This window comes from Solea senegalensis, linkage group LG19 (genome assembly GCF_019176455.1).
Source record: "Solea senegalensis isolate Sse05_10M linkage group LG19, IFAPA_SoseM_1, whole genome shotgun sequence".
In the NCBI taxonomy this organism is placed as follows: domain Eukaryota; kingdom Metazoa; phylum Chordata; class Actinopteri; order Pleuronectiformes; family Soleidae; genus Solea; species Solea senegalensis.
The window spans coordinates 18,487,630-18,511,670 of NC_058038.1; the positions used below are offsets into that span (position 1 = coordinate 18,487,630).

The window sequence follows — 24,041 nt, forward strand, 5'->3', positions numbered from 1 at the left end:
TCAGAGATAATCTATTCACTGTTCACGTCCTCATCTGTGTTTTTATGTAAATATCAAGTCTTGCAGGTCTTGGTGTTTAGAATGATTTACATGTTAACACAGTTTTGATTGTTTTAGAAGTTGCTTGTGCAGGTGATTCAGTGAAATAAGACATATATGGATTTTTTAGAGCTATATTAACAGTGGTGAGAATGTTTCCTGTGTGACTGTGAATCCTGATTCTGCTGCGTTACAACAATCCAACCAATCACTGTGCAGCTTTTCCACTCACTCACTCGCTCAGCTGTGGAAGAGCGCTTCAAACTAAACTCGAGGCCTTTATCAGTCAGTGCAGTGGTTTAAAGGTGCAAGTCCCGGGAAGGGAGGGGGCAGTCAGCCACTCACTCAGGGAATTAGGCAGAATTCAATGTTAGACCACTTAACATGCTTTATTTCAGCATTCAAAATAATTAGAAACATCTCAATTTATTATACATATACAAAATAGGTACAGATCCTTGTGGTGTTTTGCCCCCGTAGGTGTGTCTGTCTGCCTTCTCTCACAAATGTTTTGCTGATGGCTCTCTTTATGTGCATTTTAAAAAAAAAACAACAACAATTCTCAAATTTGTTTTTGTTTTTTTTGTTTATGAGAATTTTTACCCTTCGCACAAGAAAACAAGAAACTGACCACAACAGGTGTGTGGATGAAGAGGAGGAGGAGCAAGAGGAGGAGGATATGAATGAAAGAAGAAAGGTGGACAGCAGGTTCAAAACATAAGAAAAAAAAAAAAAAGAAAAGTCGATCCACTTTTCACTCAAACTCAACACAGCTTGAATTTCACTGCCAGCACCGAGAAGACTGAGAACAGAAGAAGTCTGTTTCACTCTGGACACGAAGAATAAAAGCTGTGGTTCTCGTTTTTAGCACCAAGAAGACTCCGCCCACATCACAGTAATCTTTAAACTACAAAACAGTATAACCATACTGGATGGACAGGAGAAAGAGTAGCACCTCAGGTTTTTAGCTGTTTGTGCTTCTGTTCAAGTGTTAGCAAACATGGACGACCCCCCCGCACACCCACCCACTGCCGTAACTACCTCAGGTGCTTCTAAAACACTGGGCCCTTTTTTTTTTGTCATCGCTGGCATTTCTTGCTTGCTGAGGTAGCCATATGATTTTCTTTTTCTTTCCTTTACAAAAAAGAGGTTTAAACCCGTGTTTCTCTGCTGGTGGTTTTAATGTGACTTTTGTACGTAGATGAAAAAAAAAGGTGGAGAAATAGATCGGAACAAACAAAAAGAAGCTTCTGCGACAACAAACAAATCACAACAGTTGCAACATCAGTGGATGACGAGTAAGGAGTTGTCAGTCTTGTCTGGGGCAGATGGAAGGGGGGGTGAAGGGGGGGCAGAACAACAGAGACAAACATGGCTGTCAGTTTCACCGTTTATTCATCATCACCTGAAACGTGGTACAAAGCAATTGGGTTCTGTCTGTTGGGGCTGTCCTTTCAATCCTCTCACCGCAGTGGTGTATAAAAATACAAAAGTCATCTGTGTGTTTCAGTTGGTTTCTTTAAGCTCCAGAGAGGCCTGGTTTGGCTGGATGAAGAGGGGAAGTCAATTTTTTTTACACTTTACAGAAGCATATATTATTTTCTTGTTGCCAGTGAAACAAAATGTCTTCTCTACAGGATCCTTGGTGTTGGTGATGGTAAAAAAAAAAGAGAGTCAGAAACAAAAAAAAGTAGTGGTCCCAAAAACGATGATGCAGACACTGCCACACCACCGCCATCTTGCTGAAGTGCAGGTTTTAGGCAAAGTGGACCATCGGAACAACGGCCGAATGGAAGCTCGTAGAATCAGGAGCGAGGGGGGTTTTCAGAAAAATGGCATTTAGAAGAATGTTTTGGTGAGGGGTTTTTTTTTTTAGAGAGAGATGACTGTTAGAAAAAAATAAAACACACTCACACACACAACAACAATTTCAAGTCCAGATTTCTCTTTTTACAAGAAACAGACAGGTCCAACTTCAAGCCCAAACTCTTGGTCTGGAGCACCAACGTCCATAGGAGCAATATCAATGATGGGCAGGCGAGATGTTTTCGTTGTCTTGTAGTCGATGACTGTCTTGCCCCATGTACCGGTGTGTGACTGGAGGAAGAAAATAAAAATACAATGAGTTCCAGACAAGATTCAAGGACAGGAAGACTTACAATATGTCACTTCTGGAATCTAATTCCTGTCAGAGCATCAACTCAAGACTCCTTACCGTGCATCCATCCTCCAGGACGCTGTAGGTGAAGCGGCTGTTGCCCTCGGCTCTGATCTCGATCTCGTTGGAGCCCTGGAGGAGCATGGCCTTCTTGAGGTTGCCGGCGGAAGCGTCCATGTAGGCGACGCTGTTCTTGCAGTGGTACGTGATGTTCTGGGATGCCTCAGTGGACATGAGACGCAGGAAGGTCATCTGGATGTTGACATCCTCGGGCAGAGAGCCTTCGCTGCCATACTCGAACTGTGGAGTGGAGAACAGTAGGGAGACGTTACAGAGGGACGAGAGGCAGCGGCGGAACTGAGAGGAAAGGTGACCTTAGGTAGGGCCAGAGCCCATGATTGCACTACAGGTAGTGAGTGGATTTGACAGGAGAAGGCAATTAGAAACGGAGAAGAGGTAAAGAGGACAAAACCAGATTTAGCCCGTTTACCTGGAAGCCGTCGGTCATAGCCTCTCCGAACCAGACGTGCTTCTTCTCCTTGATGTTCTTGCTGACATACCAGTTCTTCTTGGCAACCTCGCTCTGAACTGGAGATACGCAGGTCTCTCCGGTGTCCATGTTACAGTAGACCTTGATGGCATCCTGAGTGCAGCCCTGGTCGGGGTCAATCCAGTACTGTCCTGAAGATCGAGAAGGTCAAAGAGGAAAAAGTCAGGGGGGAATTCACAATTCTATGTTGCTATTTGTCTAAATTCCCTAATTCCTAAATGACGTCCTAAAGCTGTCATAATCCGCTCATTTCATTTCCTCTAAAGGTGTAGGACAACAGCTATTCCCCAGTCCTACAACTTACCGCTCTTCCAGTCAGGGTGGCACATCTTCAGGTCACGGCAGGTTCTGGCTGGGTTTTTACGGGTGCCGTCAGGGCTGCGGATCTGCTCGATCTGCTGGCTGAGGCTCTTCAGGGTTGTGTCGACCTCCAGATCACGATCACGGAGAACGTTGGCATCATCAGCGCGGTACATGCGGAAGGGATCGGGTGCTTTCTCCTGGGGCTGGGCAATGAAGCCAAGGTCGAATCCACCACCAGGGGCACCGGGAGGTCCAGGTGGTCCAGGAGGTCCAGGAGGACCCTGAGAATGGAGAGGAAGGGGGACAAGGGAGGAGAAACGAGAACTTGAGTTAGGAGACACAAATTATACAGCTGATGAATGGACAGTTGGAGAATTTGACTTACAGCAGGTCCCATCTCTCCAGAGCGTCCACGAGGTCCGGGGGGTCCAGTAGGTCCAGGCAGGCCAGACATACCATCCTTACCAGGAGAACCAGCAGATCCAGATGGGCCCTACACACAGCACAGAGGAAAACTCATAAGATCCCACGTACCACTTTGACACGGACAACAGCACATATGAAACCTTTGAACCTGCACTAAATAGTTTAAGGTTGTGTGGTGTAAGAACTTACTCTAGGTCCAGTAGCTCCGGCAGTACCAGCAGGTCCCTGCTCTCCACTGGGTCCCTGGGCGTTCACACACAAAAACAGGAGTTAGAGGGTTGAAGTGGTTACATGAAGTACATGTGGACTTGAGGACGAAGTAACCTACAGAAGGTCCAGGAGGTCCCTGCATGCCAGTGAATCCTCTGTGTCCCTTCATGCCTCTCTCTCCAGCCTCTCCAGTCTCTCCCTTGTCTCCACGGAGTCCATGAGCTCCCTGTTTGTAGGAAGAAGGGTTTAAGGTGTTTTGTTTTGTCTTTGTCTGTGTGGTGTTTCATCGGTAAGTGTAGTGTTATTACTTACAGCAGGGCCACGAGGTCCAGCAGGACCAGCAGGGCCAGCGGGGCCAGCAGGTCCCTGAAACATGTAAAAAAAACAGGCAGGTTGCAGTGAAACACTGGTTCATTTTCATCAACACAATGTAAGATAGATTCACATCAAATAAACAGCACAATAACTAAATTAAATATAATTCAGGGTGGCTTCATTACTCACAGACTCTCCACGGTCGCCTGTCTTGCCAGCGGGTCCAACAGGTCCAGGGGCACCAGAGGGTCCAGGGGCACCAGGAGCTCCAGAGGGGCCAGACTCACCACGGTCTCCCTAAAAAACAACACACACACACAGTACTTCACAAGCTGTAATCTTTTCCTGAATCATTGGACCAGTTTTAGGTCATTGACTTTGGTCTAATGAGCGTTTGTAGCACAGCTTCTTTTAGCCTGCTGACCACAATAAATGGTCAGTTACAATCGTATTATCTTGTTAGTTGTTAAATTCCTACAATGAACTGAACTGATCCTTCCGAATGTCACTTTTGTGCAACGGAAACAGTCTAACGCTGCTCAGATTGTCCCGCACTCACCTTGGGTCCGGCAGGTCCATCGCGACCAGCTGATCCCTCGTTTCCGGGGGCTCCCTGGAACACACAGGAAGTTAACAGTTTATAAATATGCACTGTTTATATAATTATACACACATTACTATGTAAAGAAACAGATTTGTTTTTAGATACAAATGTTTTGCCGTACCTCGCGTCCGGGCTCACCAGGGGCTCCAGCCAGTCCAGGGGGTCCCATGGGTCCAGGGGGTCCACGCTCACCACCGGGGCCTCCATGTCCCTGCTTTCCAACCTCTCCCTGTGGGTGACACAGACATTTACGATACAATTCTGTAGATGCTAGAGTGGCATGACATAGGCTGGGCTTTGCCTTGCAGTGACTTTTAGACTTCCCTTTCCTGGATTTGGATTTTTGGTTCTATTACTTGACTCACTAAGGATATTAGAATGTCCAATCCTGTTTCTATCAGATCAACTCTGCACAGCTTTGTAGTTCAGTAAACAAAACTTACGGAAGGTCCAGGCAGACCGGGGAAACCTCTCTCTCCCCTCTGTCCGGGCAGACCAACAATACCACGCTGTCCAGCAATACCCTGAGGTCCAGGCAGACCACTGCTACCCTGCAGGTGGAGACAGAGACAAAAAAAGAAAACAAATGTTAGATATCTAGTTGCAGCAATAGCACATGAAGCTCTGGTTGTAAAAAGGAAACTATAGAGACATTGAATCTCACGTCAGTGTCATCATTGCAATGGTATTCCAGTGTGTTCTACAGGTTTTTGCAGCAAAGATAACTTACAGAAGAACCCTCAGCACCGGGGCTACCCTTCTCGCCAGGAGGTCCTGGGGGTCCAGCAGGTCCAAGCTCTCCAGAGCGACCAGCAGGTCCAGTTTCACCACGGTTTCCTTTGGGTCCCTCTTTGCCAGCGGCTCCAGCGGGTCCAGGAGGTCCAGCGTTGCCCTGCGGAAGATGAAGATGAATTACAATGTTCCTAAAACCGTCCTGGACACTATTTATCTGCATCAGAAACAAGCGCTAACAGAAGAGAAAGACTTACAGATGGGCCAGGGGGTCCAACACGGCCAGCAGCACCAGGGAAGCCAGTAGCACCCTAAACAGAAAGAGATCTATTGGTTAACTGAGGCTGAATAAATGGCTGTATTGAGTGCAAACAGTATAAAAACAAAACTAAATCATACACAATAGTAGATTGTTGTCACCTCAGACAAGTTGGTATAAATGTAAATGTATTAAAGAGAGGGGGTGGTCACTTACAGGAGGTCCAGCAGGTCCGCGGGCTCCCTTGGCACCAGTGTTTCCAACGGGACCCTGAATGGACACAACACAAGTCACGAGTCAGTCAATGCGGGAGAATAAGACTATTGCATCTTGTATGGAAAAATGGGTAATGATTATATAGTTTACAAACCGCAGGTCCAGCGGCACCAGTGGGTCCAGCAGCACCAGGGGGACCAGCATCTCCCTTAGCACCATTATCTCCAGCCTCTCCCTTAGCACCAGGTTGACCCTCATTACCCTGAGTTGTAATGGTGGAGAGGAGAGAAAGAGAGATTAATAATTCTGTGTACAATCTTCAAGCAGCAAAAAAAAAAATCAGTTGTAAAGAGAGGCCAGGGCATTCATGGAGAAATGACTTACAGGGGGTCCAGCGAATCCAGCAGGTCCGGGTGGTCCAGCCTCTCCACGCTCACCCTGAGCAAGAAAAGACAGGAAAGGTCAACCAAGAATTCAAAGGTTTCAAAGTCAAGCAGATCTGAATTGAAGGTTTATTGTCTCCTCGTCTGAGGGACAGTCAGAGTCTCTTACAGGGGCTCCACGGGCTCCAGCAGGTCCAACAATACCAGGAGCACCAGGCTCTCCCTTATCTCCGGGAGATCCAGCAGGTCCGGGAAGTCCAATGGGTCCAGTCAAGCCACGAGGACCATCCTTACCAGGAGCACCATCACCACCCTTAAGTCCTTGGTCACCCTATTTTGGATTGTGAGAATACAGGAGATGATCAAACATCAGATACTGTTATGTTGGAATGATTCTGTAGATGATTCTACAGAAGACCAGACTTTAGTCTTGATACTGGGGAGCTATTGTGGCTCTTGGTGTTTGGTTTAAACTGGTGAAATCCATCATAGTAGAAGGTCTGATCTAAGCGTATATAGCATTAAAGGTATAGATACTGAGAATATTCGGTGAAAATACTGAGGAAGCGACTCACTCTGTCTCCCCTCAGTCCTGGAAGACCAGCGGCACCGCGCTCACCAGGCATACCCTGCAGGCCAGGAGGACCCTGAGCTCCGGGAGCACCGGGAGCACCAGCATCACCCTAAAGGAAGAAGGCGAAGTGACACAGGGTTAAGGATAAATAAATAAACATGGCAGAATACCCACTCTTTTTGATATCTGCCAGGGTTTACCTTAGCACCCTCATTTCCAGCAGATCCAGGGGATCCACGGGCACCAGCAGGTCCAATTGGGCCAGAGGCACCGCGCTCACCGGGGAATCCTCTGTCACCCTGAGGGATTAAGAGGGTTTGCAGAGAGTTAGAAGTGTTTAAGTCGAGTGCAGGAGTGGTCAAACCAAGTAGCTTTCATCTGTGAGTACTGAACTCCTAGAATTACTTCTCATTGTAGACATTTTATGATCAGACAGTTAACAACTGAGTGTGTTTCTTTTAAGATTTATCTGGAATTGAATAAATACTGTGAGCAAGGCTCTTTCAGTAACAGTCTTAGGACAATCTGGGTTACCCCATCTTTTTTTACATAGCCAGCAAACATCTCTTAGTATTAGCCTGTTAACCTAGCATTAACAACACTTTGTATGCTAACAGTTCTTTGCCTTCAATGCCTTCAATCAAAAGGACTGGGTTATTTCACTGTATTATTATTTACAGTCACCTCCATTTTAACTTTAACTGAAAATATAAAAGCAATAATTTATACAAACAATATGGCATAGCTTTTTAATGCCTTGTAGCCAGGTTGGTAAGCATGGATTATTTATCACCTAAGGTAACTCTCCAATGACTCTCTCTCTCTTGGGGGATAACCTGAAAGTATTTGAGACGATGACAAAGTGGCTTACTCTAGATCCAGCGGGTCCAGGGGCACCGGCCTCACCAGGCACACCCTAGATAGTCCAGGAAATGGAGAGGGAGGCAATACAATATGTCAGCTCATTAGAAAGTATACATTTGACCAGTTTATACAGGTTGCTCATATTTTTTTGATCCGTACCTGCTCTCCGGGCTTTCCACTCTCACCAACAGCACCCTGGGGTCCGGGAAGACCCTGGAATCCGGGACCTCCAGCAGGTCCTTGCTCTCCTCTCTCACCAGCAGGGCCCTGATGATGAGTAAGAGAGTGACCATTAGAGAGTTGTATTTTGCTTTCTCCATGTAGTTTGAAGAGACCTTAAGCCTTATGGGTGACGATGCTACAGAGCTGGGGCAAGAGTGTGACTTTGTTGTACTTACAGCAGGTCCAGAGGGTCCCTGGGCTCCAACATCGCCGTCCTTTCCAGGGGCACCCTGCATAGACAATAGATAGGCTTTTAAACACTCAGGTTCTACGAAGAACAAAAGACTTGTAGAGTGCGGCGGATTTATAGAGTAGCTAGTGGTAGACAACTTACACCAGGTCCAGTAGGTCCCATCAATCCTCTCTCGCCAGGCTTTCCGGGCTCACCCTACAAAGCGGATTGAAAAGCAGGATTACCAGACATGTGGAGACCATTTCATCAGTTGCTTGATTTCAAGCAGTGGCTGAATTACATGCTACTGTGTAGCAGTTGTGACACATTACTCACAGCAGCTCCCTTGGGTCCGGGGAATCCCATAACTCCAGGCTGGCCTCTAGCTCCAACAGAGCCAGGGGGTCCAGGGCGGCCATCTTGTCCAGGGGCTCCCTGGATGATTATTTCAGAATAAGTCAACATGATTTATGACAACATATATTGGTAAGATTAGGATCCATGTGAACATGAACTTACAGAAGGTCCCAGTTTGCCATCAGGTCCAGGGCTGCCAGGGCTTCCAGTCATACCCTGCAAATCAGAAGTCAGAGGTCAAAGGAGTGGCTATGCAGTAATAAATGATGTTGTCAAAAAGTATGTAATAGATAGTTGTCATTGATTATGTAATTGATAGGTTATCTCACCTTGGCTCCGGGCAGACCAGGCTCACCAGTGCGTCCAGGCTCACCAGTGGCACCTTTAGGTCCAACAAGACCGGGGGCACCGCGCTCACCGTTGGCACCCTGTGAGTGGCAGGAAGAGGGCGAAGTACGTTTAATTTTTGGTACACCTGAGCTGTGTGGAAGCTTCAGAAAAAACAGAGTTTGGATGTTATACTTACTCTGGGTCCAGCAGAACCATCAGAGCCAGGGAAACCACGACCACCAGGACCACCCTGTACAAAGAACCAAAACATCTTGCTTAGTCCTGTGAGCAGAAGCTAATGCTGTTACATGAGGACGGGCTAAACATTAATATTTAAATTCAAGTCCACTTCAATATAATTGTCATGATCAAACCCCTCACTGAAGCTGCAGCACAACAATGTTCGTACTTCTCCCTTACTCAGATATCCACAGTATATCCAATATGAGCAACAAACACAATGTTTGCATTAACAACTTCTATCTTTACGGACTCAAGCAATGAATGGTTGAATGGTCTTGATGAGATACAAGGATGCTGTGTCACATATGAGTATCCTATGTATCCTTGTTCCAGGTGTTTGCAGATCATTTTATCACATTTTGTTTTAGAAAATGTTTATGATGTTAAGTTTGTGTCTGCACAAATGTAAAAGGGTGCAGCAGTTGCCTTCATATAATAATTTAAAAGAGAAAAAATGAAATTAAGCGTATTGCATATGGACAATCCAAGCTGTAGTAACAAGACACCACCAGAGGGTGCTTCTCTCACTTTTCCTCCATTATAATATAGTAAGTGATCGATCATATCTCATAGTATATAATACAATCAGGTAAATTTTACATACACGCTCTCCGGGAGCTCCACGGACTCCTGCAGCACCAGGCTCTCCTCTGGCTCCTCTCTTGCCCTCCTCACCAGAGGGTCCGGGGGGTCCTTGAACTCCTGGGGCACCCTGGAGAACAGACACACACACACACAGTATGAGCTAATGTGTAGACAATGTACAGTATATACAGTATACATTTATGATACTGTATAATAAATAAAATACACATATGACAGAGAGCATTTCCCAAATGCTGAATGTGGGGAACTTACAGCCTCTCCCTTGGCACCGGCCTCTCCCTTGGCTCCAGGGGCACCAACATCTCCCTGAAGGAAACAAGCATATGGTTGTCAAACACATCACTCATTCAAAACAAAAGATTAAATAAATACTAGCCAGACTAACAACAACAGCAAATACTAAAATGAATAAGTCTATATATGTATATAAAAGCAACATAAATAGCAGACATTATGAAAGCTGTAATGCATTATGTTTGCATTGTATTTATTTTCAGTATGTTTGGACTGCAGACTTGTAGTTTAAAGAGAGAGCTTTACTCACAGTGTTACCCTTGGGTCCGGGGGCACCACCAGCACCCTGAGGTCCTGAGGGTCCACGAGGTCCGGGGAAACCGGGAGCTCCGGCAACTCCAGCAGCACCCTGCAGGGGGCAGCACACAACAACACAATCACATCATGTTGTATTATCATGCCAGTGCAGAGTCTCTGCAGCTAGCAAACCCCAGCATTGGCTGATTTCTTAATGCCTTGCTCAACATTTTAAACTACAATGATTCAAACCCTCAACCCTGTGATCAGAGCTACTCACATTGTTTCCCTTAGCACCAGGGGCTCCATCAGTTCCGGGGTTTCCCTGGGAGGAGAAAGAGTGGAACAGTTAAAACAATTTTGTTTGGTGAATGATTTAAATATCAGTTGTTTGAGGAAAATGACCGTCTTTGACAATTTTTGTGTCAGACAAACAGTCTGTGGCCTAGAATCCTTACAATAACAAGAATGTTGCTGTGATTACTTACAGAAGGTCCAGCGGGGCCAGCAGGTCCAGGGTTGCCAGGCTCACCACGGGCTCCACTGGGTCCCTCGCCTCCACGAGCACCCTGAGGTCCGGCATCACCCTGGGTAAAAGAGGTAACAAAGAACAGGAATAAGAAAATCATGTCTAAAGCAATAATAAAGCAATGATATGACATAATCAAAGATGTGTAGAAAGAAATGCAAATGCCAACATCAAATATCAATGCCAATATAAAAAACATAAAACGAGAAGAGATGATTTTAATTTGCGGCATGCTTTTATGCTTTTGTCTGCGCGACTCATCGATTGTTGTGTTATCTTGTGTTGTCTCACTTCTAAATATAGTGATACCAATGTTTGCATACAAATAATACCTAAACATTCTCTATGATCAGGAAACTACTTGTTTTTATTATCAACTATTCTTTTCTAGCATGAACACAGTACACTACTCGCTAACAAGTAGTACAGAAGTTCTCACACATTCCTGTATGTGTGACCCCTGCTGGGTCAAGGTTCAGAGTTTCAACTGCCTGCAGACATGTTGGAAAAAACCTCCAAGGCACTGCAAACTCAAGACAGTGACTTTCTAATTAGTGTCATGTTGAGCTTTAGGTGTACCTTGGATCCAGGGCCACCAGGGAATCCGGGGGGTCCAGCAGGGCCAGTGGGTCCCTGGAAAACAACAACAACACGTATGTTGAGACAAACATAGAACTAATGAAAACATATACATAGAAATAACAAATGTACACTACACATATACACTTCAAAGTACTGTATCGTTGTAGTCTCAGAGTTTTATTTGTTACAGAATTTAGGTTTATTACAGCTAGTTTTTGTATTTTGATTACTTTGACATTTAGAAACATAAGTACACTTTTTTTTGTAGTTTTATGTTTAGATAAATGACCGAAATGTTGGTTTACTCCACTACAAAAACTGAGGCGTCAGTAAATGACAAACTTACAGGAGGTCCAGCAGCACCAGCGGCACCATCGTTACCACGGGCTCCCTACAGCACACGGACAAGAATGATCAGTTGATATGTTGACTCACACGAACGATTGGATATACGAGGAAGTTACATGTGTATGTGTGGACTCACAGCAGCTCCATTAGCACCAGTGCGGCCTCTCTCACCAGGCAAACCACGAGGTCCCTGCGACACAGACAGAGTCAGTAACACTTCCCAAACGGGCATCATGAAGGGAGAGATAAGCCGAGATGACAATTTCATACAGAAGATGACATTTACTCACCATAGCACCAGGGGTTCCATTCTCACCAGGAGCGCCAGACTCTCCCTAAACACACATAAGCACACAGGCAGGTCATGTGATGAAAATTAACCAATTAACTCAACTAGCCAACATAGCTGCTACAAGCTAATGACTAGCTACATGGCTGCTCTGAGCTAATAAATCGCAAGCATAGCTGCTATGAGCTAATGACTAGCCAAAATGGCTGCTACAAGCTAATGACTAGCCACTGTGACCTGTGATGACCCGATGATTCTGGGACCTAATATTTCCTTTGAAATAATTTGAAGTTTGAATTTTAGAAAGAACTCCATACCATGAGTAGCAGTTATATGTCTGCTGCCACTACATCATCACAGTTACAACTACTGACACTGCTATTGCTGGTTCTATTATGTGCTACTACCATTAGCACTGCTGCTTCTGTGGTAGTGCTATTGAACTAGACTTGTGTTGGAAAGACAGTTTTTCTGCACTGGGAAATGGTGTGGGAGAGGAAAACAAAGGCAAAAGAGATAGTCACCTTGGGTCCAGCAGGGCCAGACTCTCCCTTAGCGCCATCCAGACCACTGAATCCCTAAAGACAAAGAGAAACATTATTTTGTAAGTCCACAAAAGTCTGTCAGGAGATGTTGTGCTGCTGATTGGTGCTGCGATGAGTTGGTAGACATTGAGTTTGGGACTCACTCTGTGTCCCTTGATTCCGGGCAGACCGGGGGTTCCGGGGAAACCACGGGCTCCCTGAGAGAAAGATAAGTTAGGGAGACACAATTTAGTAATGCAGCATAGGTTTTGATTTCACACTGTACGATTAAAAAGTAGGCTGATATGGCAGCTTACCTGTGGGCCAGAAGGTCCACGCTCACCGCCACGACCGGGCTTGCCAGACTCACCCTGTAAGAATGAGGCAGAGAAAATGGCGTAAGCAAAGGCCTGATGTGATTTTGTAATTTACTGAGACACAGCTCGTAGATAGAAGCACGTCCAGTAGACTTACATCCTCTCCGTTCTTGCCAGGGGGGCCAGCGGCGCCACGGGGACCCATGGGACCCTATAGAGTAACACACCAACATGGTGAAAATGCTGTAGACTAATAAAGAGAAATGTGCATGTGTGTTTAATGTGGCCTTGACACTCACAGAAGCTCCAGCCTCTCCAGGCTCACCAGGGGGACCAGTGAATCCCTGAGGTCCCTGTAGGGGGAGCCACACACAAACAACATCACTATTGCAGTCATACCAAAGCAGTAAAAATACAATACGGTGCACTTCAGTGAGTCAGTTCACACAGGATCATTGCTGCACGACTGCTATCAGCCGTGGCCACGTATTGTTAATGCTGCAATGCTGACATTCAGACCTGAGGTCTGGCTGACTTGAGGTGCAGTCACAGATCTGCTCTCATTGGCTGCATCACTGTTAAGATGTGGTCCAGCAGCCCCACAATGTCTCTTGTGGTTACAATGGAGAATTTCAGAATCTAAACATCATTACAGACTCTAACGTTCACTGCACTGGACTTTTTTCTTGCCAGTTCAACTTTGAAATTAACCAAAGGATAACTGAAGGCTTATCTGTGAAAGTAAAATAAATGAAAATCCAACTGATGACAATGTCTAGTGTGTTTGTGTCAGCCATTGACCAAGCTCTATTTATCTTAAGTTTGTCTCCCTGTACTTCCGCGATGTTGACTTCCTTGCTGAAGTGTTCACAGGACCTGCAGCTACAGCTTATTTGCATCAATTCCAGCTGCTTTAGACAAATGTTGGTGTTTCAGTTTGCACTGCATTCAGTTGCATCACCTCTAAATCTTCCTTTGTTTTCTGAGCGAACATGCAGTCGCGGGAAGTGTGTTCATGTGCACGGCACAGAGTCTTTTGAGTATGACTCAAATAAATCTATGATCGTTCCACTGTGGGGAAGAAGAACTGTCATACTTACACTTGAACCGGCAGGTCCAGGAGGTCCACGGGGTCCCATTGGGCCCTGTCAGTCAAACACAGGCAAGGTCAGATACGTCATGGTCATCAACCAGAGATCAGAGGTTACTGATGGAGTGTATGTGTGTATGTGACCTACCATGGGTCCAGGCACAGGCATGGCAGGAGATTTGTCGTAGCCACCGGACATCTGAGGAGAGAAGTTCTGGGGAAAAAAGGAAACAAAAGATTAATGCATTAGACTAGAAGAAGACTGATTCATCCATTGGGCAGATTAATCAAGGCACTTTTTTATTTTAATAACTGGCTTTGTGGCAAATTATTATTATTTTTATTATTTATTATTTTTTCCGCCCAAATGTTTTTTGTTTACCTGTTTCATTTATGTAATATTTCATTAAGACATTATGTTCTATTGAAAACACTGTACATGATTGCACTGCAGTGAAGACACTGAATGTAGATTGGGGAGACAGACCATTGGGATTCAATCACTGGTTATTGAAGTTTGTATATTTGTTATCATTAAACAGTGATATTGTATTCGAGGGAAGGAACATCTGCTAACTACTGCAGGCCAAAACATTCAGCATCAATTAACGGCCTTACTGCATTGACATTGGCCAAAAGAGAAATTGCATTTCTTACTGTAACGAGCGTCTTCAGAATGATCATGTGGCATATTGTGTGGAAATATCTTAGCATTTTCAAGACTAGGAGTTCAACAGCTCAACTCCAGGTTCATGGTTTTCAAACACTGTTCAGCTATGTTTACTTGTCGGTTCTAACACTTCCTGTCTCGTCGTGACACGTCCATCCACACTGTCCATTGCTTGTGGATTGTATCAAGTATTTCCAGAAATTTGGTATATCTGGTATTTGACATTAGTAACATAAAATGGTGGATTAGGGGTCTGACATTGGCATGTTGATGAAATTAAACATGCTAAATTAGACCTTTAATAGCAGCTTTATTTGTGTTAAACATTTAGTTTGCTTACCATAAGGATGGTGCTGAACATCATATGTTGTGTTTGCTTAACATGCAGGTAAGTGATACAAATCTTTATTTAGTCTGGGAATTTTAGCACAGTAGGCTAAGGTAGGAGGGCCGTCAGTGTCTGAGTGACAAACTGATTCATATCACACTTAGCGTGATACAATGAGAACTGTGGGTATGAGATTATATTCCCATGATTAATATATTCCAACACCGATATCATGCATATACCTCTGCTCCTCCTCCCTCAGCAGCTTCCATTAACACAACTGAACTCCTGACCTCACTCATTTTATGCAAACACTGGATTATGGGATGGATAATTACTCACACTCAACATGCTCTGATAGGTTTACACTCATCCATGACATTTTATGCCTTTCACCAAACAACAGTACTGGTCATTTTTGGATGATACGATTATTTGTTCCATTTTCTTGAAGGCCCACAACGGGACATTCTGGGGATTATGGGTAGTGAGATCTGAGTGCTGTGCAACCAGAAAGGAATGTTTATTTGCCTTGTTGTAGTTGAGAGCAACGCAATATCACACTACTTAAGTTGAGTGATATCTGTTTCCAGCACCAGTTGTGTAAACTGGTTAATTTTAGACAAAACACAAAAGCACAGATTACTTACTCCACCAAGGCCGGGGGGTCCAGGGGGGCCGGGAGGTCCAGGAAGTCCGGGCTGTCCAGGGATACCATCGTTACCAGGGGGACCAGGAAGACCCTGCAGGTGAAGAATGGATGGGTCAGACTCAAAGAGTCAGAATAAAAGATAGGCTGCACATAGGAGGCAGGGCTGTAAACCACAACATCCATCCCTGAATCACATGATGTCTGCAGAGCATTTCTGCGTACGTAACATTTCATTTCCTACGTGTCCCCTCACAGGATCCCATGGTGCTGAAAGCAGCATTAAACCAAGTTTATTTCCCTACAATGCTGATCATGTGACCGACCAGGAAGAGTCGGCAGTGGTCATGTGACACAGGACATCAGGATACAGGAACTGGGTAAGTATTTGTTCTCCCAAAAATTGCAAAAATAATAATAAAATATTAAATAAAATAATAATAAATTGCCCAAAATAAATTGTATTAAACTCAATATAACTCAATAACATAAGGGATATTTTACAAAAATCTGAAACTGTAACTGAATGAATCCTGTAATTGATTAAAGATAAGTCATTCAAAATCCTGGACAATTAAACACTAAGTTTTTGTGCCTCTGAGTTAGTTTTACCCAGTGTTTTGGGTATTTGAAGTTTCTAAGTTTCCTTCAACCATGCAAAGTTTCAACTTCCTGTCCCACTTCCTGCTCAACTTTACCCTTCACTCATGTACCACTATTTAATTGCTACTGCTGTAATATGATGCGTACAAATGACTTAACACCGTGAAAGTATGACACTGTTAAAAGCAATAGTTTGGTCACATTACTGTAAGCGTGACAGTCACGAGTCAGACTTGTTCCTATTTGGACTTGCAAACATCTTTGACGTCTCTACTTACACTGTATTATTGCTGCACTGGGCCAACAATGTAAACACATGAGGCAGAGCCTCAGCTCTGACATGAACATACAGGCCTCAAATGCACCTCACAGAGGCCCCCAGGTGAAATCATGGGAGAGAAGAACTGAGGCGTGGAAGGAGAAAAGAAAGTGAACGTACTCTATCTCCCTTGGGTCCACGCTCTCCCTTGGGTCCCTATGACAAAAAAAGAGAAAGACAAAATATGATGTTAGAATAATATATTAGAATGTGGTACCAAATCAATACACTCCTTCATCGTGGATATGAATGAATCACACCTGGTCTTTTACACCCAAAAAAATCTCTTATGCCTCATGATCATAGTTCACTAATATACACAGTACACAGATATTAAATATACTGATGTATACATGAATATCTAAAGGGCATGAGATGACAGGCTAGCTTTAATTTCAATGATTAATAATCAGGTAAATAATCAATATTTACCTCAACTTGAGCGTCCTGGAAGCCTGTGGAGATGGATGGAAAACGTTAGAAAATAAATAAACAAGAATAAAACAGCAATAAACAACATGATATATGATATCATTAATAATTGTGTGGTTCAAGCTGTTAATCCTGGAACCCTGATGGAATTTGTGCAGACTGTGAATAAAACACGTTGTGTTTGATGCTGTGAGAGAGAAAGACTCACTGTCATCGGGGCAGATGGGGCAGCACTCGTCGTGGGGGATGATAGGGTTGGGGCAGTCGGTTGTGTCCTCGCAGATGACCTCATCGCACATCACTGTGCCGCTGTCGCACACGCAGATCTGGCATGGCTCAGGCTTCCACACATCCCGGTCCGCAAACACCTGACCGTCCAAGGTGCAACTCGTACTCTCACCTGATGGGGCGCCAGCGAGCGACAGAGAGAAAGAGAGAGAGAGGAAGGTGAGCAGGTGAGAAGATACTGGCATACACAAACACACACATGCACACACTCTATGGTCTCGCTGAGCTCAACATTATATGAAAAAATTCAAATTACTGTCACTATTGTTAGTATTAATAGAATAAAAAATAAAATGTGATAAAATATTAAAAATTGAGAATTGAAAAACTAATTAAGAAGAGCAATACACAACGATATGTTGTTATTTAAATATTTAAGCCCTTAATAAATTATAATAACCATAGTAATAATTATAATGTTAATGTTAAAGAAATGAGAAAAGTTAACAGGACATAAACACTTAGTTTAAGGCTTGAAATGAACACTGTAAGCATTTAAAAAAGGGACTTAAAATGACATGAAACAATGAGCATAAGAAAGATAAGACAGAATCTTTAAAAGCTGGAGAGGTGAATGTTGTGAAGGTTTGGAGCTGAACTGACACAAGTGAGAGGACAAGTAGAGGTGAGTGCTGTGTCTGGGTACAGACACATAGTCATAGATTGTGCATTATTTAAGTTCCCTTTAACAACAGTTATTAAAATCACACATTTGCTTTAACAGAAGGTCACATTTTCCAACCCTGAGCTCCATCACTGCTGCTTTCCCAGCAAAGCTCAGCCCAGACTGGAGGCCTCTTTTTAGGGCTTATAAATCTCCCAGCGTGCCAAAGCGCTGAGCTCAGTGGGGAAAGCAGCAGTAAGAAGCTGCAGACTGTCGGCTTGGCAGCAACTGGTGGAAACACTCCGCACATGTGTTTGCAATTAGAGGAAACAGGGACGGAGAAAAAAGGACTGGAAAGATGAAGAAGAGGTGGAGCAGGAGGAGGAGGAGGAGGAGGAGGAGGGAGGTTGGGGGACGTGGCGGCCAGATGTGTCTCGCAAGCCGCAAGAGAAGCCTCTGGGTGGCGCTGTGAGACAGATCAGAGGTACAAAACCCACATCTGCCTCAATATAGACAAGCAGCCAGACAGCCGAGCGGTTTCCAGATGAGAGGAACATCTGGAAAAATAGACCCTCAACTCCTCGGTTCTTGCTTCCAGAGCAGAGTCTGCCAGATTCATTTTTCTTTGTCTTCTCGCAGGAGGAAAAAGGTTTGTCTTTAAGCACCAACAGATCTCTCTGTTTCACTGAGAGGGATCTCACCCCGCCGTCGCTCTCTGTGCTACATCAGGTACATTTTAAATAAATTTGAACTTTGTTGGAGAGCACAATTAAAGAGAGAGAATTCAGGGAGGCTGCAGAGGTCAGATGTTTCCAGCAGACAAGACCATGCCTGCTTGCCTGATTCTCTCTCCCCATGATTCTTCCCTATAGCCTATGACTCTCTCTCTCCCTCACCTGGCCAACTCATCACTTGGCCTCAGGCAGTGAATTACACTGCCACATCAATCAGGCCTCAGCCAGAAACTTTCCCTCGATCTGACGTGCGTCTGCTAGAAGCAGAGTAGTCCTTGTGGCTGATGTCTAGCAAAGGCCGATTATCCTGGTCGAGTAAAGATTTCAGATTAGCTAGATTAGATAAGATTAACTCTTTGGAGTCAGGGCGCAGGCTTTTACAGATGGAAAAAAATCGTAATTTTTTCTATATTCTGGTTGGGGTTCCGAGCTTACGACCATCTTTTCTGTTGCCTGGAGCAAAGCCTGGAAAACCTGCAGCAACTTGCTTTGCATGCATGTGGAAGAAGTGTGGGGAAAGACATAGACAAACACAAGGAGAGGGGGAGAGGGAGGCCTTGAGGTGCCCAATGCATTACGTACACACAGTACTATGTAAACCACGTCTGTCTGTCTGTCTGTCTGTCTATCTATGAAGATTGAAGGGACAATACACAAAATTCAGATTTCTACTTCAAACTTTTTTCCTTTCTTCTACATCTCAGCAGCCATCCACCCACGCAGAGAAAATCCATTTAAAAAACCAGGGGAGAAAAAAAAAAAGACAAAAAGGGGTTGAGAAGCTCCAGTAAAGTGATGAAACTTACGGTCTTCCTCGCCCTGCGCTCTCACCAGGAGCACTGCTGCGCTGAGCAGCAGCGCTAGCCGCAAATCCACAAAGCTGAACATGTCTAGATGCCACTAGACATGTAGACTCTTTGAGGCAAGAGAGGAAAAAAAGTTGGGGATGTTTTCTCTTTCTGCTACACTCCACTCATACACTGGTGTTTGGGGCAGGGTCCGCTCGTCTGATCACAGTCCTCCTGACCCCAGCAGAAAACTCCCTACTGCCTCCACTCACTTTCCACCAGAGTATTTATATGAGAGCCTGAAGAACTGGGAGGTGCCGGGGACTGGACCGACCAGGGACGCACCCTCATTACCCTGCTGCTGCTGCTGCTCACGTTTAGGGAAGACAAGAATGGACCCCTCCTTCAAAGAGAAAAAAAAAGAGAAGAAAGGAGAGAACGACAGAGAAAAAAAAAAAAGCTGGTCCCTCCTTCCATATAATTCAAAGAGTAGGAGTTTGGATTATAGAAAGAAGACAGGGGCTGAGCAGGAGGAAACCTGATCCTGAAGAGCATCGGAGGGTTGGAGGAGGATCTCCTCCTCCAGAAGTACATGGGTTTAATCTAGATTTTATTTCTGAGACTCATCTACTTCCTGGATCACTTTGATTTCAGCTTCTGGGATCTAGCAGGTCTAGATGTATTCAGGTCAATCTCACAAACTAATGGAGATATCTTCATGTGTTCATCCCTCACTGTTGTTGTTGATTTTCCAAAGTGCTTTTATGGCTTTAGCTGACATAGTGTTGATATGCGTGAGGGCGCAGGCATACAGGAGTTTGTTTTAATCTGTGCGTTCAGCGTTCCTTTTCGTGTGTATTGCTAATTTGCTTCTGATCAGATCAGTGTGGAGGTTTACAGGCTACAGGGTTCAGACGTTTTGTTATTTGGTAAGGAAAGAATTTCAAAAAGACAGGTAAGTGGAGAAGAATGGGTGAACAAATGGACACAGGGAAAGATGTGTCATGGGAGATGTGTTATTGTTCATTATTGCTCGTTTAACACATAAAAAGACATGGTGTCTCAGCCTCCAACTGTTCAGGTCCGATTATTTGTCCAAGTGAGCAACCAATGTGAAAGTGACAATGTAATGCAAAGCAACTTGATTTTACTTGAATCTCTTGCCACCATGTGAGGTAGAAAGCTTGTTCTAGAAAGACAGTGAGAACAGAAATGTCACGTTCAATTAACACAGACACATAAACTGATTACATGACTTGGCCCACTGTGAACTTAAAATGCCAGTTTTTGCTAAATATTGTAACCATTCCATTAAAAGAAGATTCTTCTAATTATTTATCATGGTGCTTATAAAGCATTATGAAGTATATTATGTATAACAGTTGCTTGATAACATTAGTGTGCTAAGCTAGTAGCAACTAGCGTAGCCTCGAGCAGAAATGAACAGCACAGCCGTAAAGCTCAACACCTTCAGAGTTCTTTTTTTGTAATTCTTAGCTTCAACCATTGCTGACTCAAGTCTTGATACGTGGAGCAGTTTATCAGATTCTACACAGCTGGAGCTAAAAAAAAAAAGGCTACGCACAACAGTTTTTGTTCCACCTACGTAGTGAGCAGAGCTGGATGTGAAAAATCTCCCCTTACAGCACAGTATAATTACCCTCACCTGGAAGCCTCATAAGAAAGCATAAGATAAACCAACACTCATTCATTCATTTTCTACCACTTTATCCTACATGAGGGTCACAGGGGGGTGCCGGAGCCAGTCCTAGCCGACAGGTCGCCAGTCCAGCACAAGGCAAACAACCATTCACTTACACCTATGGTCAATTGAGAGTTTCCAGTTTAGCTGTGCATGTTTTTGGACGTGCGAGCCACGTGCTCCACCGTGTGGCCCCTCATGGAAATGATATGTCAGGAAATCACGCGTTGTTTCCAAAGGCAACGTTTTTCGCTTGTGAAAACCCACAGTGTTCAAAAAATGGCCGTCAGCAACGTCACCTTTAAGCTAAGTTTTAGCTACCCTTTGCTACGTCCATCCATTTCATGCTCCAGGGAGGAAGATGAAATGAAGATGTGGTGGGGGGGGGAAGGGGGGCATTTATTCCCTGACAAACACCCTGACCTCCCCAGCAGAGAGGGCTGCCGCTTTGAGGAGTTCTGCCTCTTGGTTGGATAAACTGTTGTGGGATTGTGGAAAAGCTGCTCCGTGGTCAGAGTTCTGAGACTGAGAGACGAATGTCACCGAACTAACACTCTAGATCAGTCAGTGCTGCCACAATAGAGTGCTATTTTTCCCCGGGCGCCACTCAGTGTGGCAGCCCACTGCTCCTAATTCTAGGATGGGTCAAAATGCAGAGGAATACTTTCCCTAAGGGGATTAATAAAAACTAACTTTAACTTTATTTGACACTAATTTGAACACTACATAGATAGATAGATAGATAGATAGATACCTGGCTGAGTGATGCAGATGTCTGTAAAAAAACTCTTCATGGTCTTTCATGAGTGAACCAGATGTTTGCATTTTTCAGAGCGAGCAGCCGCAGGTGGCTGAAATACTGTTCCTGCACAATTGTGGGGTTTGCAGACATTATGATTGTTATTGGCTCTAAATAATAAAAGCCCTTTTTTAGTGGCGGCCCCCCCCCCCACCCACACCCAACCCAGTTCAAATAAAGGTTTATAAAGGCGATTCTCTGTTGTTGTTGGTTTTTTTTTGTGTGCAGCGCCAGCGCGGCTGCAGGTGAGCTGTAATTAAGCAGAAAGCAGACATTATAGAGCAGATGAGCTGCAGGGAGACGCAGCGCAGCAGCTTTCTGCCATCTGATCCAGCAGCAGCAGACACGTTGCACAGTCTGAAGCTGGCCAGGCAAGCCTCTAATTCACTCCTCCTCTCTCTCTCTCTCTCTCTCTCTCTCACTCGTACGCACACATACACACACACTCAGATACCTTCACATTATCCATGTGTCTGCCTGTTCCCTTTTTTTTTTTTTAAACAGGGAAGAGGATGGAATGCAATCTGTCTTTCTGGAAGCTCGGGACATAGAAAAGAAGAGGAAGAAAACAGAAGAAGAAGAAGCGCCACCTCATCAATTCCCAGTTCAACCTCCAGTTCTAATCTGATCCTTAGTGTGTTACAGACCACACGCACACACACACACATGCACGTCTATCAGCAGAATTAAGAAGTTAAAGCTGCAGTGCATGACTTAGCACTCTTGTTTTTGCAGCAAGAAGACCCGGGTTTGCGACGCAGTTGGAACAAGGGTCTTTCTGAAGTTTTGCATGTTCTCCACGAGCGTGCGTGAGGTTCTCCGGTTTCCTGAGAACCTCACGCAGGACAGTGTCCAAATTAGACAAATTGAACACTCTAAACTACCGTGAGTGTGAGCGTGGATGGTTGTTTGTCTCCATGTGGCCCTGTGATGGACTGGCAAACTGTCCAGGGTGAACTCCGCCTCCTCTGCATGTGTGGTTCATGCGTGAACAGAAATGAAGTATCATTACTTATATGCTGCGTCCTCCATCTGCAAATAAGCTCTGTCAATCAGACCTGACTGAGGGAGCTCAGTGCTGCCGTTGCCTCCACATGTCTCTGGGCGACATGAGAGCTAAACACTGCTATACTGACAAACTCAGAGGAGCTGATAGGCTTAATCAGTATGTGATTATGATCTTTATAAAGTTCTTTGACAATGGTTTGACTTATCTGTATTCAAAGTACTGATTACTGTGTTTTTCCTCATCACTTATGGCATTATCTCACCTGCCACACCCCACCAGGTAAGCCAAATGTAAAGAAGTCTAAGGTAAAATCCATTACCATGTGATAAAAAGTACTTTCTGTAAATCCCCAGCTGGGTTCATGAACAGCATTTCTTCATTCTGGAAGAGGTCTGCATTGGGTTCAGGTAGAACATTCTTGGGTCTTTTCTGTTTTAGGTTTCTGAGCCTTTATCTTGGTTGAAATCTAAAACCACCTTCCAGCTTTTCTAAATGCGAAAGACGAAAGGGTTCAAATGAGATCTCCACTTGTTGTGCCATGTGGAATTTAATTGGAGTAAATGAACCTCAAAAAGAAAAGGCTCCAGCACAGCTGATTCTAAAATAGTTGTAATTGTAGTTCCTGCAGATGCAAATGTTTAGTAGAGTTGAGATGTCAAAATGTGAAAAATGTTACAAGTCTTATTTCTATCGTTCCTTTACAAGCATTGTAACCCTGTACCAAAAAGGTCATGTTACTCAATAAAGCACACTAAACCATCTACGACATGTTTTTGCATCCATGTATTTGGAACCAAATATGTTGTTTACTCAGACTTGAAAATTGAGACTTTTTTCCTTAAGCTTAAAAAAAGGAGTGTGACCAAAATTAAAGAGTAAAGTAATGTATAGATTTTCTTTTTAGCTTTCTAAACATTACAAAAGAATGACTCTAAGACAGCTGCCAGGTATTAGCTCTGTGCTGATTGGCTGCTTCAGGATTTCAGTGGTGTTTTTCTTTAACATGTTGGGTCAAATCAGTTCTTAACAGCATGTTTGACCACAAGGACGTGAGGACACACAGCTACACATGCACAATCTATACGCCCAATTAAAGCGTATATGCAATAAAGTCGGACTCATTAGTGGTATAAAAACAATCCACCTCTGTAATTTTCAGCAATTTCCCTGCAGAGCAGAGCTGGAGACAAACCATGGAAATCTTTAAGATTCCTGCACGGGAAGAACAGAAGAAGAAACTGAGATGATATCATCCCCTACAGTCTGAGAGAGACACTTGAATGAAAAAGAAAAATATTGTCTCGTTAGCATTGGTGGTCACTCTGAAATTCAAATTTGCCTGA

The 24,041-nt window shown here is 44.3% G+C and overlaps 1 protein-coding gene and 1 long non-coding RNA gene across 2 annotated transcripts; one reads left to right on the plus strand and one right to left on the minus strand.

Moving 5' to 3' along the window:
* Nucleotides 1-1,417: 1,417 nt before the first annotated feature.
* col1a1a (collagen, type I, alpha 1a) lies at nucleotides 1,418-19,468 on the minus strand. Its single transcript, XM_044050160.1, has 49 exons — nucleotides 19,207-19,468; nucleotides 16,983-17,174; nucleotides 16,775-16,797; nucleotides 16,463-16,498; nucleotides 15,422-15,514; nucleotides 13,922-13,987; nucleotides 13,784-13,828; nucleotides 12,983-13,036; nucleotides 12,841-12,894; nucleotides 12,684-12,737; nucleotides 12,531-12,584; nucleotides 12,367-12,420; nucleotides 11,844-11,888; nucleotides 11,690-11,743; nucleotides 11,552-11,596; nucleotides 11,203-11,256; nucleotides 10,583-10,681; nucleotides 10,375-10,419; nucleotides 10,108-10,206; nucleotides 9,816-9,869; nucleotides 9,562-9,669; nucleotides 8,911-8,964; nucleotides 8,714-8,812; nucleotides 8,547-8,600; nucleotides 8,364-8,462; nucleotides 8,190-8,243; nucleotides 8,032-8,085; nucleotides 7,793-7,900; nucleotides 7,641-7,685; nucleotides 6,970-7,068; nucleotides 6,771-6,878; nucleotides 6,365-6,526; nucleotides 6,197-6,250; nucleotides 5,967-6,074; nucleotides 5,813-5,866; nucleotides 5,595-5,648; nucleotides 5,336-5,497; nucleotides 5,049-5,156; nucleotides 4,727-4,834; nucleotides 4,561-4,614; nucleotides 4,191-4,298; nucleotides 3,999-4,052; nucleotides 3,805-3,912; nucleotides 3,666-3,719; nucleotides 3,436-3,543; nucleotides 3,052-3,331; nucleotides 2,688-2,878; nucleotides 2,255-2,497; nucleotides 1,418-2,136 (listed from the first exon to the last, which is right to left on the minus strand). The coding sequence occupies exons 1-49, from the start codon at nucleotides 19,286-19,288 to the stop codon at nucleotides 1,990-1,992; spliced, it is 4,341 nt and encodes a 1,446-aa protein (XP_043906095.1). The 5' UTR covers nucleotides 19,289-19,468; the 3' UTR covers nucleotides 1,418-1,989.
* LOC122784806 lies at nucleotides 17,168-22,244 on the plus strand. The gene is made up of 2 exons (XR_006362223.1): nucleotides 17,168-17,229; nucleotides 22,194-22,244. It is a non-coding gene; the product is annotated as an uncharacterized LOC122784806 (long non-coding RNA).
* The last annotated feature ends 1,797 nt before the right edge of the window (nucleotides 22,245-24,041 follow it).

Coding starts and splice junctions, on each gene's coding strand:
- col1a1a (XM_044050160.1), bottom strand. CDS start 19,288: ATGTTCAGCTTTGTGGATTTGCGGCTAGCGCTGCTGCTCAGCGCAGCA. Junction 5,867..5,966: donor CTGGTGCCGCTGGACCTGCG/GTTTGTAAACTA, acceptor GTGTCCATTCAG/GGTCCCGTTGGAAACACTGG. Junction 3,544..3,665: donor CCGGAGCTACTGGACCTAGA/GTAAGTTCTTAC, acceptor TGCTGTGTGTAG/GGCCCATCTGGATCTGCTGG.